Below are 14,778 nucleotides of genomic sequence, written 5' to 3'. Positions count from 1 at the left end.
AGAACACTAGGATCTTTGTCCAATAGAATGGGGAGATTTGACATACTCACACAGGAGATGGAGAAGGGGCCACACTGTAGAACAGTCTCTCCTGGCTCAGTCCAGTAGCGCTCACACTTTTTCTGTGGCATAAAACAAGATGTCATGATTTCCTCTCCTTTCAACTTCTTCTGGGGAGCCCAAGTGACTTCCTATCTTTTGTCTTATAACATCTAATATACTTGGGCATTAACCCCAGTCTCATCCTGGCTACTCAAGGGTATTATATTCTAAAACGATGAAATTCAGAGACAGGATGATGAATGGCCTAAAGTTCATATAAATAGGTATCACTAGGGATGTTTAGCCTGCAGAAGAGTTACTGAAGACAGGAAAGCTGTTCTCAAGTATTTGAAAGCATTTGAAAAGCTTGTCCCCTAGAAGTGGGATCAGCTTTGCCTCTGAGGGCCAAACTAGGAGCAATGGATGGAAGATGGAAAGAAGAAAATTTGTGTTTAACTCAAGGAAAAATTCCTGACAATTAAAACCAGCCAAAAGTGGAATGGACTTTTTGGGAAAGTGGCAGTTTCCATGTGGCTAGACAGGTCTTCAAACAAAAGCTATAATCACTTTTCAGTTATGACATATAGCAGTTTTTTGCTTGGTGAGCAAAATAGAATTGCAGTAGCTCAAAAGCAATGTGTGAAGCAAAAATTTAGACATTTCTTCCCCAAATGTTCATGTGGATTATCTGTGCCCGACATGTGGTAGCGCCTTCTGAGCTCAAATTGGTTGGATCAACCACGGTACCTTGACCCTGACATAGTGATGTCATTTTGGTCCTCTTCGAGCAGGAAAGACAATAGTGAACACTTTTCTGGTATGCTATACAGAGGATTCTTATCCAGGTGTGGGTTATACTAGCTAGCCCCTGAGATCCTGTGATTCCATTTAATGAGCGTCTGATATGTGCCTGGGACTGTACTAGAATCTGCCAGAGATACAGGAGAAGTAGAAAACATTGCTTCTTTGCTCAGTTTTACAATCTAGTTAGGGAGAGATTCTAAAAGGCTCCTGAGGCCCCAGTGTGAGATACTCCAACATTCATTCATTCAATAAACCCTTGTTAAGTACCTGCCCTGTGCCAGGAAGGATTCAGTATGGATTCAAAGGCCAAAAAACAATATTAATAATAATAATCACTGCCCTCAATTTCCCCCTATTGGGGGAAAACAACATATACACAGAAAATTAAATGCAAAGTAGATATGTATTTCTGAGGGCAGAGTTCTAATAACTGGGAGGACCAGACTAGACTTACTTTAGAAGGTGGCACCTGAGTTGAGTCTTGAAGAAAGCCAGTGAGTTCATAAGGTGAAGGTGAGGAGGGAATGCCTTCCAGTCTTGGGAGATGGCCAATGGAAAGTGTTGCTATGAGAATTTTTGGTTTTTTAATTTTTTTATTTCCTTTTGTTTTTATGGGGAAGGAGGGAAGGGAGTTAGGAGGTTACTGAGCTGGCTGAAACATGTACCATGGGATATGAAACTATACATTAGGCCTCATATATTCCTCAGACAAGCCAAAAAGGGAGTCGAGGTTTCCTGAAATAATTTGACTTGCCTTATTTGAGGACAGATCCCAAATGGCATCAGCTCCTTGGTTGTCTTGGTGACATTAAATCCTTTCTACCCTCTCAATTAGTGCAGTCATTGAGACTTCTTTAAAATGTAGCTTAAAATGTAGTTTTATAAATGTAGGATTTTACAGACTCAGTGTTTAAACCTGTAACTTAGTCTGCTTACTAATTTGTTCTGACTTAATTTGTTCCACCTTAATTGAAGGAAGCATGCGATAATTAATCTGTTTGACTAGACCTATGTGACCTGAGACCATAAAGATTGTTATACATTAAAAAATTATTTCTCTGACATAATTTTATCTATAAAAAGCCTCACTAGAATCCTAATCTTTGTTCAGGGTTATTTTTCTGAATCCTGAACCTGTGCTTAACCATAATAAAACCTAGGTTTTACCACTGTAATTTCTGTGTTGTGGTAGATTCATTTTGGCAGCAGTAACCTGCCACAGAAACTCCCAAAGAGATTATTTCTCCCGTAACCAAAGGCACAGAGACTGTATACAGGGAACAGTGAGAAGGCCGGTTTGGTTAGCAGGTAGAGCTTGGAAAGAAAGACAAGCTAATTTGAGATTGTGAAAGGCTATAAATGCCAAACAGATTTGTACAGGATCCGAGAGAGAAAAGAGGGAGCTACTAGGGCTTCCTTAGCAGGGAAATGACACTTGTAGACCTGTTGTTTAAGAATATCAGCTTGGCAGCTGGAGAGAGCAAAGGCTGGAAGGCTAACTAGGAAGCTATTGTGATAGAGGCTGATGGGGCCTGAACTGTCCATGGTGGCTGTGTGAGTGAAGAGAAGGTGATAGTTGGAGATATGTTATAGAGGTAGAACCAACCAGCTTGGCCATAGACTGAATATGTAGAGTGAAGGTGAGTGAGGAATTGAGAATGACTCCAGGGCTGTGAACCTGAGACACTGAAGGGATGGCAGTGTCCTCAACAGACATAGGAAGAGAGATAGGTTTGGGGAGATGATGAATTGTGTCTTGGATATGATGTTTAAGATGCCTACGGGACATTCTGTTGGAGATCCCTAATAGGCAGTTGGTAATGCAGCACAGAAATTCAAGAGACTGGAGCTAACTATTAAAATCTGCATCAAGATGGTCATTAAAGGGGCAGCTAGGTGGCACAGTGGATAGTGCACCAGCCCTGGAGTCAAGAGGGCCTGAGTTCAAATCCGGCCTCAGATACATAACACTTACTAGCTGTGTGACTCTGGGGCAAGTCACTTAACCCCAATTGCCTAACCAAAAAAAAAAAAAGTGGTCATTAAAGCTGAGGAGAGCTGATGAGATCACTGAGAGAGATAGTAGAGAGAGAGAGAGAAGAAGACCCAGGACATGAATGATGATCCAGCAAAGGGGACTAGAATCTCCTTCGAGAAAGGAACAGCCAAAGAGGCAGGAGCCACGGAAGAACATCAGTATAAAAATCCAGGCTGGGAGAGACTTTCTAGTAGGAAGTTCAAAAGGCTAGATCCTGAAGCGAGATCAAGAAAGATAAGGATTGAGGAAGGCAATTAGGTTTGGAAATTAAGAAGCTACTAGTAAACTTGAAGAGATTGGCTTCAGATAATTGATGAGATAGAAAACCAGATAGCAAGAAATCTAGAAATAAGTTGAGAAATGAGAGATGAGAAAATGAAGAGGGCATGTAGACAGATTTTTTTTTCTTAGAGTTTGGCTATGAAGGGGAAGAGAACTAGAGGATTTTTTACAGATTTATTTATTTGTTTTCAGTTTTCAACATTCACTTCCATAAGCTTTTGAGTTTTAAATTTTCTCCCCCTCCCTCCCCTTGCCCCTCTCTAAGAGGGCTTGCAATCTGATATAGGCTGTACATATACATTCACATTAAACATATTTTCACATTAGTCATGTTGTAAAGAAGAATTAGGGCCAACAAGGAACCACCGGTGGTGTTTGACTTATTATTCTATTTGGCCTCAGAAAGGCAGTGGTAGAAGTCACAGATTTTGACTTAATGTAATGAACACGTTCCTAACAATCAAGTGAAATGAGCTACCCCAGAAGGTGGGGAGTCGCCCCCCTTCATTGTAGGTCTTCAAGTAGAAAAGAACTCTGAAATTCTCTCGCTTAATTTGTATCACATGAAGTAATCTCTTATAATTCCCAAATTGATCACTAAGCTAAAGGATGAACATGCTCACTAAATACAATGCATGATATCAGACCTTTAACTTCCCTAAGATGCCCACTGTGGTTTCACCTTCAGTTTTTCTCTCTTCCCTCCAGGTCCTCCCCCTCTAAGTAAAAAGTCTTTCCCAGGCCAGGGTACTCACCTTTCCCATTTCAAACTCCATGCATGCCATAACAATGATCTATGAGGATGAAAGATTCAGAGACGTGAATGCCTGTCCAGTTAAATTCTGCATTTATCACGCAAAGCCTTGGGGCCAAAAAGTATTAACTGACAGGATGTCACAGTTAACTCCCAACTCTACTTCCAGCCATAAGAAGGAAACCAGAGGAAGATGCGGTAGAACCTACCAGAACACTGTATTCCCATATCATCCTCCAGAAGTCCAGAAGAGTGGTAGCCAGAGGCCCCTGGGTGGCGATGTATGCCCTGGGGCCATATACACCCTAAAGTGAGACCCAGATTGTAGAGCATAAATATATCATTCACTCCCAAGAGTCCTATCTGGCACCCTCCCCTCTCTTTGCTGCTACTTATAAAATACAGAATGTTATCTTTTATAGTACCTTAATGAAGTTGGCATTGATATAGTGGGAGTCCTCATCTGAAGTTATCAGGGACAGCTTTACCCTGCTATGATCAACTATAAGAGAAAGAAGGTACAGTGAAATGAAAGAGGGTTAGAGCCAGGGGTCTTTGGGTATGTCTGTCCCTTGCACAGTGCTTTCAACCTTTCTCTTTGGTCTGGACCTGTGATTTCATAGGCTCAGGGAACTCCCGGAGGGGAAACACATTCTATTTCTGCAGGTCAGCAGTTGGTCTGCATTTTATAGATTTTAGAGAGGTGGGGTGATGATGCCTGGCGCTCTTTGTCAAACATCTAGAATGTGTCAGAGATGGGATTTGAACCCATGTCATTCTGACTCCCAGACAGGCCCTCAGTGCACTGTAAAATAGCTGTCACGTGTATTATAGATTCATTAGGTGCTTTAAGTATCAGCCTCCTGGGAGAGTGTGATTCTAGTTATAAGTTACTGCTGCTTGTGTAAGTTTTTGTCCTTTGGGCACTTGTGAGTCTTTTGTGATGAGCATTTCTTTTAGTGGAAAAAATTAACAGCTATGCCTGATTAACCTTGTACATTGAATAACTTTCTACTTCTTTTTGAGGACACAATAATCCTGGCCTTAAGGTGGTGCTTGAAGGTTTGCAAGATCCTCTAATAATAATAAGTAGCATTTATAGAGTACCTACTGTGTGCCAAGTACTGCATTAATTGCTTTAAAAATATTATCTCATTTGAGCCTCTCAACAACCTTGGAAGTTAGGTGTTCTTGGTATCCTTACTTTACAGTTGAGAAAATGCAATTAAGTGACCTGCCCAAGATGACACAACTAGTAAGTACCTGAGGCTGGATTTGAACTTAGGTCCTCCTGACTCCAGTCCCAATGCTCTATCCACTGGGCCATCACTAGAAATGAACCCAAACTAAACTTTGAGAGCCCCAGGGTAGATGTGGGGGGGGGGGGAGGCAGCTAATGTGAGAAAAACATCTTTGACACCTCTTCTTAGAGGCCAGGCTCCTTCAGGACTGAGCCTTGTCTACAGAAGTGGGTCCAGAGCTAGGGGTTTAGTGGAAGAGGGAGAGCATGCATCCCAGGCCCCCTTGGGCCAGGAATTGGTCTTTGTGTTTTTTACACCTGAAATGCATTTCCTTGTCACCCCCACCTCTTACAATTTGTTGTTTGCTTCAAGACTCAGCTCTAGTACCCCCCCTTGACCTGAAGCCTTCCTCAGTCCCCCAACTTGCTAGTGTAATTCTGGTATTCATTTTGTGTATGTGGTATGCATTGTATATATGCTGTGTAAGGACTGGCTAAGGGCAGCTAAGACCCCAGCTGATGGGAGTGAACCATGTTTGACCAGTGATTGACTCACCCATGTACCAGGAACTTCCTATGTACCAAATATTGGTGTCAATCGGTTTTGTTTAGGCAACACTCTCCTGATTATAATCATCTTAGCAAACTTCATCTACTTCAGATATGCAAGGTTAGCAAACTTTTCTAATCACAATGCCCTTACTGTCAATAAAAGGGGGTCCTCCCCCAGGCCAGACTATCCACTGATTCACTGCCCCTCAAGTCCTTGTTCCACCTGTTTCCTGGGAACCTGCCAAGCGGCAACAATCAGCCATAAGGGCAGACACCAGAGATTTAGTCTCTATGGGGGTACACATCCCCTCTATACCTAAGCCTCTGTCCTGTGCCTACAGGGCTGTTGGGTGGGGGAGACACCCTTGCATAGGCACCTGTACCTAATGAAATGTCTGACTCATGATCCTCCGAGCGCTTATGTTTCTTCTAGATGCCTTACCCACAATCGCACAGCTGTTCAACCTGTCTCTCTCAAAAAGTAAGCTCCCTGAGGGCAGGGTTGGTTTCAGTTTTTGCATTTTTATCATCACGTCTGGCAAATAGTAAGTATTTAATAAAAGCTTTTTGAGCTTGGTCCCAAAAAAGCTAAGAAGATGCTTTCCCCTCCCCTACCTTTGCCAGGGTTGGGGGGAAGGGCACCATTGTTGTTGTTCATTCTTGTCTGACTCTTCATACCCCATTTGAGGTGTTTTGGCAAAGATACTGGAGTGGCTTGCCGTTTCCTTCTTCAATTCATTTTACAAATGAGGAACTGAGACAAACAGGGTTAAGTGACTTGCCCAGGGTTGCATAGCTAGTCAGTGTCTGAGGCCAGGTTGGAAGTCAGGAAGATGGGTCTTCCTGACTCCATGCCTGGCACTCTATCCACTGCACCTCCAACCTGCCCATTGTATATGTTAGATTTTTTTTTTCAGTTTGGCTGGTTTTTTTCCTCTTCTTTATTTTAAAAAATTCTTTGTTATAAGGGATGACCCTTTGAGAATATGAGTTACAGAGAGAAATCTAGGCAATGTAAAAATAAAAGAAATCAGCTAAAATCTATATGGAAAAATGCTTGTTGATTGACAAGTATTTGTTGACTGAAGGAATAGCTTGTTATCTTCAGGCATACATGATAAAAGCCAAAGGTCATAGTTGTGTTCCAAGATTAGAGACAGTAGTGGATAGAAGATACAGGAAAGGGCATGGGAAAGGCAGTTAGTCGGTGAGTAAATTTAGGAGGACAAACAAATTTGTAAAGAGAAGTGGAAATATCCTAGACTTACAGGGCAAGATGTCCTTATATCTGTTTTTCTTGATATTTTCTGGCCTCTCAGCCACAGTTGTAGGGTATGTTTTATCCATCTTATACTTGGTCGATTGCCTTTTCAGCTTCTGTAGTGAAATAATAAAGAGAGGAGAAAATAAATGGAGAGCAAAGAGCTGCGTGACAATCCCTAGAGAGGCTCCTTTTTCATTTTGTAGTTGCCTGTATTCTAGACAGCCCCACAGCCCATCTGTGGGAAAAGAAATGTGTCAGGTCTGGTATTTAAGGAATGGAAACATCACACTTGCTACAGCTGAGCCATCAACACCTGCAAGTCAGAGGTGAGGCTGTGGTGAATATTTGAAAGCCTAGGCATATTCAGAAAATAAAATTCCTCTCAAGCCAAAGTATCTGGGGGGGGGGATAGAGAGAGAGAGAGAAACAGAGAGGGAGAATAATATTTTTCTTGCAGAGATCACTCTTTTTCAGCTAGAAGTTAAAATGCAAGTTAATACAGCGTCCTTGTGTTTCCTGCCAAAAAGTGCTATAAGTAGAGTGTGAGCACCTTAACATCATTGACAGTTTTCTGGTTTGACCTTGTATATCTAGCACCTAGTGCGGTACTGGGATAGAAACATTTTCTCAGCCCCGACCACATGGACTGAGCTATCTTTTCCTAGGGCCCTAAGCCATGTAGGCTAGGCTAGTATTTCCATAAAAGGGATTGAAACTATCCTCTACTTAACTCGTTCCGCAGACTAAGGCTCCATCCCTTTACCAGGCTCCCAGTCACCTAAGGCATAAGAAAGGCTAGCCCAGGAACAGTCAGGGCTTCTCATATTTGTCAGATGTCCTATTGCCCTGAAAGTCACCACACCCTGCTGACCAGACACTTTTCCGTATGAAGATGAGTGGGGCTGAGTCTCCCTATATTCGTGCTGTATCCTTGTTGAGTATCGTGTCTGTGCTATGGCTAAATAAACTTCGTCTTGTTAACTATTAGATTGTCTATGAGAGTCTCAGTTCATTCCATTCTTGCATCTGAACCACCTGAGGGGCCTGGTCTCCAAGTACCTTTGACATAGCAGGGGCTTAATAAATGCACAGTGAACTAAAGAATGGATATGTTTGGGAAAAGTTACTTTTATCATTTTGGATCTAAACTATAAACAAAGTCTATTAGTGAAATAGGGAAGCTTAGGTGACTCAGTCCTAGAGCCCATCCCTTACAATGTAGCATCATAATCTATTGGAAATATTCAGGCAAGTGTTTGTAAAAATAGTTAAAGGAGCTTTTACTAGAAAGCAAAGCATCCCCTTGGAACGATTTCTATTTGCTAGTACTGGCCTGCCCTCCAAAATTACAGGTCAGAGGAAATGCCAGCAAATAACTTTGGCAACTTGTAAGAAATGACCTTACCCACATTTTTACTCATTTCCATGTCATGTATCATTCAAGAATCCCCACCAAGTCAAGACCTGACTTTCTTGACACCCCACTCAATTTGAGAAGGGGAAAGATAATTGGAACTCAATAAATAATCATTGAACTAAATTAAAATATGAAGTATTATCTGATGAAGTCTGTTGGGCTGTACGTTTTACAGTCCTCAATGCTTTAATTCTCCATCAGTTTCAAAGTTCATTCTTCTCTTGGCCTTTGCAATGTATTATCCTCAGCCTTCTCCTGTTCTCTGACAGTTTCTTCTCAGTCTCTTTTTTTTCTTCCATTCTCCTGACTTTGTACAGTTCCCAAAGTTCAGTCTTTTAACCTTCTACTCTTCTCCCTATAGAGAGAAGCTAGGTGGTGCGATGGGCAGAATGCTGAGCCTGAAGTCAAGAAGATTAGAGGTCAAATCTAGCCTCAGACACTCACTAGCTTTGTGACCCTAGGCAAGTCACTTAACCTCTGCCTGCCTTAGTTTCCTCAGCTGTAAAATAGGGATAATAATAGCACTACTTCACAGGCTTGTTATAAGGATCAGATGAGACACGTGAGACCACAATGATGGTCTGTAGTAGGCATTCTGTAAATGTTCATTCTCTTCCCTCTATATACTCTTTCCCTTAGAGATTTCATTTACTCTCTAGCATAGTAATTTCATTACCTCTACACAGATAACTACCAAATCTGTACCTCTGGTCCTGACCTGTCTTCCAAGCTTTTACCCTGTATGTCCAAATAGCAATTACACATTGTCCCTTTGATATACTGGCATTACCTCAAACTCAACATGTTGTAAAGCAAACATCATCATCTTCCTGTTTCCCCATGTTGGTTCACCCTCTTCAGTTCCCTATTTCTGTCCATTGTACTATCTTTCTCTTGGTAACTCAGGTTCAGAATCTTTTGTATTTAACTCCTAGTCTTTCAACTCCCATATGTATTCAGCCACCAAGGTTTTTGTTATGGCTCACATCTCAATCCCTTCCTTTCCATTCTCACTGCCACTGTCCCAGCCCAAGACTGTAGCAGGTCAGAGCATTATACAATCATGGATTTAATTCTGGGATCACAGAATTTATCTTTGGAAGGGACGTCAGTGGCCGTGTAGTCCAACCCATACGGGAAAAGTAATCCTTGCTAGAACTTGCTTGACAAGTAGTCATCCAGTCTCTGCTGGAAGACCTTCAATGAGGGAGAACCTACCACTCCTTCAAAGTAGCATATTCCACTTTGGGGCCATTCTGATGGGGGCAGCTAGGTGATACAGTGGATAGAGTGCTGGGCCTGGAGTCAGGAAGACTCATCTTCCTGAGTTCAAATCTAGCCTCCAGACACTTATTAGCCGTGTATCCCTGGGCAAGTCACTTAACTCTCTTTGCCTCAGTTTCCTCATCTGTAAAATGAGCTGGAAAAGGAAATAACAAACCACTCCAGTATCTTTGCCAAGAAAACCCCAAATGGGATCATGAAGAGTTGGACACAACTGAAACACACCTGAATTGATGGTTATGAGCCTAATGGATGTTGTCATGCCAAGCCTAAATTTGTCTCTGCAACTTCCAACCATTGTGAGTGGTTCTTTGAGGCAGCATGTATAGATAGGGCGCTGAAACTCAGAGTCAGCAAGACGTGGGTTCAATTCCCTCTTCAGACACTTACCAGCTGGATGATCCTGGGCAAGACACTTCATCTCTCTCTGCCTCAGTTTTCCCATTTGCAAAATGAGATGAACTCACCAGCCTACTGAGTCCCTGCCAGCTCTAAATCTATGATTCTCTGGACACTTCTCAGGCCAAACAGAACGAATATAGTCTGTTTTCCACTTAAAGAAGTCATAGAGTCCATCCCCCTAATTTTCCAAATGAAAGAATAATCCCGAACATGTTAAAGGGTTTGCTCTGTTAACTCCAGCAGTCAATGGCAAAGTCAGGATTTAAAACCAAGTCCTATGATTCCAAATCCAGAACTCTTTCTACTACACCATCCAGATATCACTCACAAAACATTAATGTTGTCAAAGACAAGAATTCTTCAATCAAGAACTTTCAGAATCTCATGTTTGGTTTTTTGTTTTTTGTTTTCTTTCCTGAGGGCCATGAGGTCTAGAGAGCAGAGAAAGGGAAATATGTCAGTGGCTTGTGTTAACAAAGGACGCTTTGTTCTTTTAGGAAATATCATTTATTGTGCACTTACTATATGCCAGGCACTGTGCTAGGTACTTTATACTAGTTTACTATTACACAGCAACCCATGAAGTAGATGCTATAATTATCCCCATTTTACAGGTGAGGAACCTGATGTTAAGTGACTTGCCCAGGGTGGCACAGCTTATAAGTGTCTGAGGTCACAGTTAAACTCGGATCCTCTTGATTCTTGGCCCAGTGCTCTGTCTACTGTTTTTAACATCTCCAAAATACACCAGGGTTTTTGCCTTTGAGCCCCCTCTTATATCCCAGCAGCTCTGTTTTTTAATGGCTTAGACAGAATTTTTTTTTTCAGAAAACAGTAGTGTCAGGTTTAGAGTTTCTTCACAATTTTTTTAAGATTACTGTAAAAATTCAGCCATGCTGTGAGGGAAGGAGTACATCCCAATGTGGGGAAGGTAGCCACTGAGGTCAGTCTGAAAGAAGCTAACATTATGGTCTTGTTTGGTTCCCCTGGATTAGTGTAATAGCCACCTGACTCTTCTTCCTACTCCTAGGCTAGCCCTTTCCAATCCATTCTATACAATGATGCCAGATTAATCCTTCAAAACTCTACTTCCACTGTCTTATGTGTATCTTTGCTTTAAGGAGAGCAGATTTCAAAGACTTTAAAGAAAGGATAGACAGGATAGTGAGATAGCTAGATGGTGTAGTAGAGAGATTATTGGATTTAAAGCAGGAAGAGCTGAGTTCACATGCAGCCTCAGAAACTAACCAGCTATGTAATTCTGGGAAAATCACTTAACTTCTCAGCCTCAGTTTCCTCATCTGTAAAAAGGGGATAATAATAGCACTTACCCCACAGGGCTATTGTGAGGATATAAAGTGCTTTTCAAACCTTATTATCTCATGGACTAAAATTCCATAAGTAGAGTCAGCCCAGGAGGGATGGGAAGCTCAATAGAAAGAAATGCTTAAGACAATAAGAGAAATAATTTCAAGGACAAGGAAAAAGGGGTCCACAAAGAGACTAATATGAATATAGAAGAAGCTTCTTAACAAACTGAGATTTTACAAAGACCCCTAGGCAGACCAAGGAGATCAAAGACAAAAAGGAAGTTCCTATATATACAAAAAGATTCATAGCATGGCTGTTATGGAAGCGAAGTACTAGAAATAAAGTACTTTACTGTTGATTAGGGAATAGCTAAAATGGATGGTGGTAAATAAAAGCAATAAAATTTCATTGCATCCTAAGAAATCACAAATAGAAATTCAGAGAAACATGGAAAGATAGATGAATGGATGTAATAAAATAGGCAGAACCAGGTAAACGACACAGAACGACTATAGTGAAGTAGGCAGAAAGAACTACAAAACCAAACTGAACTGCTGAAGACAGGTAATGACCAAAGCTGACCCCAGAGAGGAGACAAGAAAATAAGCCTCCCTCCTTCCACTGAAGAAGTGAAAAACTAGGAGCTTCCAATCTGCTGCCCAGTGTGTTCCATGAGTAGGAAGCAAAGATCACTAAAAGCCAATATGGCTTCATCAAGAGCAAGTCATGTTCGACTAACCTCATTCACCTTCTGACAGGGTAACTAGCCTGGCAGATCAGGAGAATGTGGTTGACCTAGTATGCTTAGATTTCAGCAAAACATTTGACAGAATGTTCTACTTGTGGATAAGATGGAGAGATACAGGGTAGATGATAGCATAGTTAAGTGGATTCAGTACTGGTGGACAGACTGGGCTTTAATTAGTCATTAATGGTTTGATGTCAACTTGAAAAGTTAGTCAGTCAGTCAATAAACATTTATTAAGTGTCTGCTGTGTGCCAGGCACTGTGCCAAGGCTGTACTCTATAAGACTATAAGTTACAGAGAAGATGCCAGCTTTCATTGGGAGATGAAGTTTTCTATACCAATAAAAGTATAGGTCCGGTCCCTACCTTTGATCCCATCCTCTGACTCCAGATCCATTGCTCAGTCTACATTACGCCAGTGTGATAAGTTCACAAGAAAGGTATAAAACAAAGGGCCATGAGAATAAATCTGAGGGAGTGTAGAGGAGAAGATGGTGTTTGAACTGTTTTAAAAGGTCAGGTAATATGTCAGGGTAAGCTGTATGGAGAGCATTTTAGACATCTAGTATTTAAAACTTTTCACAATGTGGCCCCATCCTTCTTTTTAGGTTTAGTATCTATACATACATTATTCCCCTCCATACCCTCTGCAGCATCACCAAATCAGCCATCTTGCATTCCTCACACATGATACTCTAACGCTAGTCTCTGTGCCTGTGCACAGGTTCCTGTACCTAAAAGGCCCTCCCTTGTCACCTCTATCTGTTGGAATCTTTGATTTTCTTCAGGTCTCAGCTGAAGGGCCATCTTCTGAAGGAGGACTTTCCTGGTTCCCCTGGTGCCAGTGTTCCTCTCCTACCCTCTACCCTCTCCCGAGGTTACCTTGTATCTATTTCGTATGTGTTTTGCATATGTGGCTAGTTCCTGATTAGGGCATATGGTGAAGCCCCTGAAATGGTCACATTATTTGCATTTATCCATATATTTCCACTGGGCTAGAACCAGTTATCGCAGTTTACATAATTATGACTTTGAATAGTGTGAATTGAAATACTTGCAACCATTTCGCAGGATTCATTATTTGCTCTAACTGCAACTCTGTGTGTTCATGTCATCTCCACTGTAAGAACATAAACTCTTTGAGGGAAGGAACTGTTTTAATTTTGTTTTTGTATCCCCAGGACCTAATACCTGGCACGTAATAGGTATTTAATAAATGCTTATCGGTTGGCTGATTAGTCAATCAAACGGAAGAACATGAGCAAATGTCAAGAGATAGTAAAATGAGGTACATATTTAGGGAACAGCAAGTAGTTCAGGTTAAAGGAACAGTGAAGGGGGTAGTAAAAGACAAATCTGGAAAGATAGGCTGGAACCAGATCATAGAAGACCAGAAATGTCAATCTGAGGAGTTTAGATCTGATTCAGTAAACAGTTGTTAGTCATTGAAGGTGTTCAGGAAGATGAGAGATTCATCCTTGTGCACTAAAAAGATTAATATGGCAAGCTTGTGAAGGTTGAATTGGAAAGATCCTGTAAGTGACTGTTACAGTAGACTAGGCAAGGGTTATGAATGCCTGAATTGGAGTGGTGGCTTTGAGAATGGGAAGGAGGGAATAAATGTAAGAGATATTGAAGAGGGAAAATCAAAAGGATTTCTCAACAGATTGAAGGAAGAGCAGGAGAATGATTCGAAAATGATTCCAAAGTTTAAACCCTATATGACTAGGAGGATGGCAATTCCATTGATAGAAATAAAAAAGTTTGAAGAAGAAGCAGGTTTTGATGGAGAGATGAGTTCAGTTTTGAGAATTTTGAGTTTGAGATACTAATGGGAAATCCTGATGGAGGTTTTGAGGAGGCATTGCAATGGTAATGCAGATCTCAAGCCCTGGAGAAGTGAAGGCTGAAGATTCAGATTTGGACATGGGCTGCATAAAGATAACAATTGAAGCCACAATGGTTGATGATTGCAGAAGATAAGATCTGTAGAGAAAAGAGGTTGAGTGCAGGGCCTTGGGCAATACCAGATTTGGGGAGTGAGAGAAGGAAGAGAAGTCACAAAGGACACAAAGAAGGCAGCGCAGTGGAGGGAGCACAATGTCACAAGTAGCCAAAGGAAGAGAGGGTGTCAAGGAGGAAGGGGGTGGTTAGCAATGCTGAAAGCTAAAGAAAAGTTGAAAAGGATGAGGTCTGAAAAAAGGCCGTTTTCTAGAGAGGACAGTGTTGAGAACAGAAACCAGACTGTACAGTGTGGAGAAAAAGGTAGCTAGGGAGTAAGTAGAAGCAATGAGTGCAGGTAACTTTTTCTAAGTTAGGCAGGAAAGGGAAGGAGAATTAGAACGAGAGTTACAGCAAATGCCAACATCAAGGGAAAACTTCAGGGTTGAGGCGTTCTAAGCATGTTTGTAAGGTATGGAAAAGGAGCAGGGAGAAAGGGAAAGATTGAAAATGCAAGAGAGAAGGGCTGATAGCTGAAGCAAGGTCCTGCGAGAGCTGAGAGGGGCCAGAATCCCAGGCACAGGGAATTTTGATAAGGACACTCATCATGTTCTCTGAGAGAGGAGGGAAAGGAAAACAGATGAGCAAAGACATAATGAAAATGTGAAGTGTTAAGGATGGAAGTTGAAGAAATAAGACT

At 41.5% G+C, this 14,778-nt stretch overlaps 1 protein-coding gene and 1 long non-coding RNA gene across 6 annotated transcripts in view; one reads left to right on the top strand and one right to left on the bottom strand.

The window, feature by feature from the left end:
- The window catches only part of LOC110219033 (uncharacterized), a 122,577-nt gene that overhangs the window by 46,938 nt on the left and 60,861 nt on the right, over positions 1-14,778 (top strand). The window lies entirely within an intron of this gene.
- Positions 1-14,778, bottom strand: part of PTPN22 (protein tyrosine phosphatase non-receptor type 22) — a 69,262-nt gene that overhangs the window by 40,859 nt on the left and 13,625 nt on the right. For all 3 annotated transcript variants that reach the window (XM_021002101.2, XM_021002111.2, XM_078154942.1), the window contains 5 exons: positions 6,981-7,089; positions 4,346-4,422; positions 4,130-4,225; positions 3,922-3,960; positions 51-122 (listed from right to left, as the gene is read on the bottom strand). In XM_021002101.2, the coding sequence (XP_020857760.1) occupies positions 51-122; positions 3,922-3,960; positions 4,130-4,225; positions 4,346-4,422; positions 6,981-7,089 (393 nt within the window). The remainder of the gene's footprint in view (positions 1-50; positions 123-3,921; positions 3,961-4,129; positions 4,226-4,345; positions 4,423-6,980; positions 7,090-14,778) is intronic.

The sequence above is a fragment of the Phascolarctos cinereus genome, unplaced genomic scaffold (genome assembly GCF_003287225.1).
Source record: "Phascolarctos cinereus isolate Bilbo 61053 unplaced genomic scaffold, phaCin_HiC Scaffold_5;HRSCAF=322, whole genome shotgun sequence".
Lineage (NCBI taxonomy): Eukaryota > Metazoa > Chordata > Mammalia > Diprotodontia > Phascolarctidae > Phascolarctos > Phascolarctos cinereus.
This window is presented reverse-complemented; position numbering and strand designations above follow the sequence as displayed.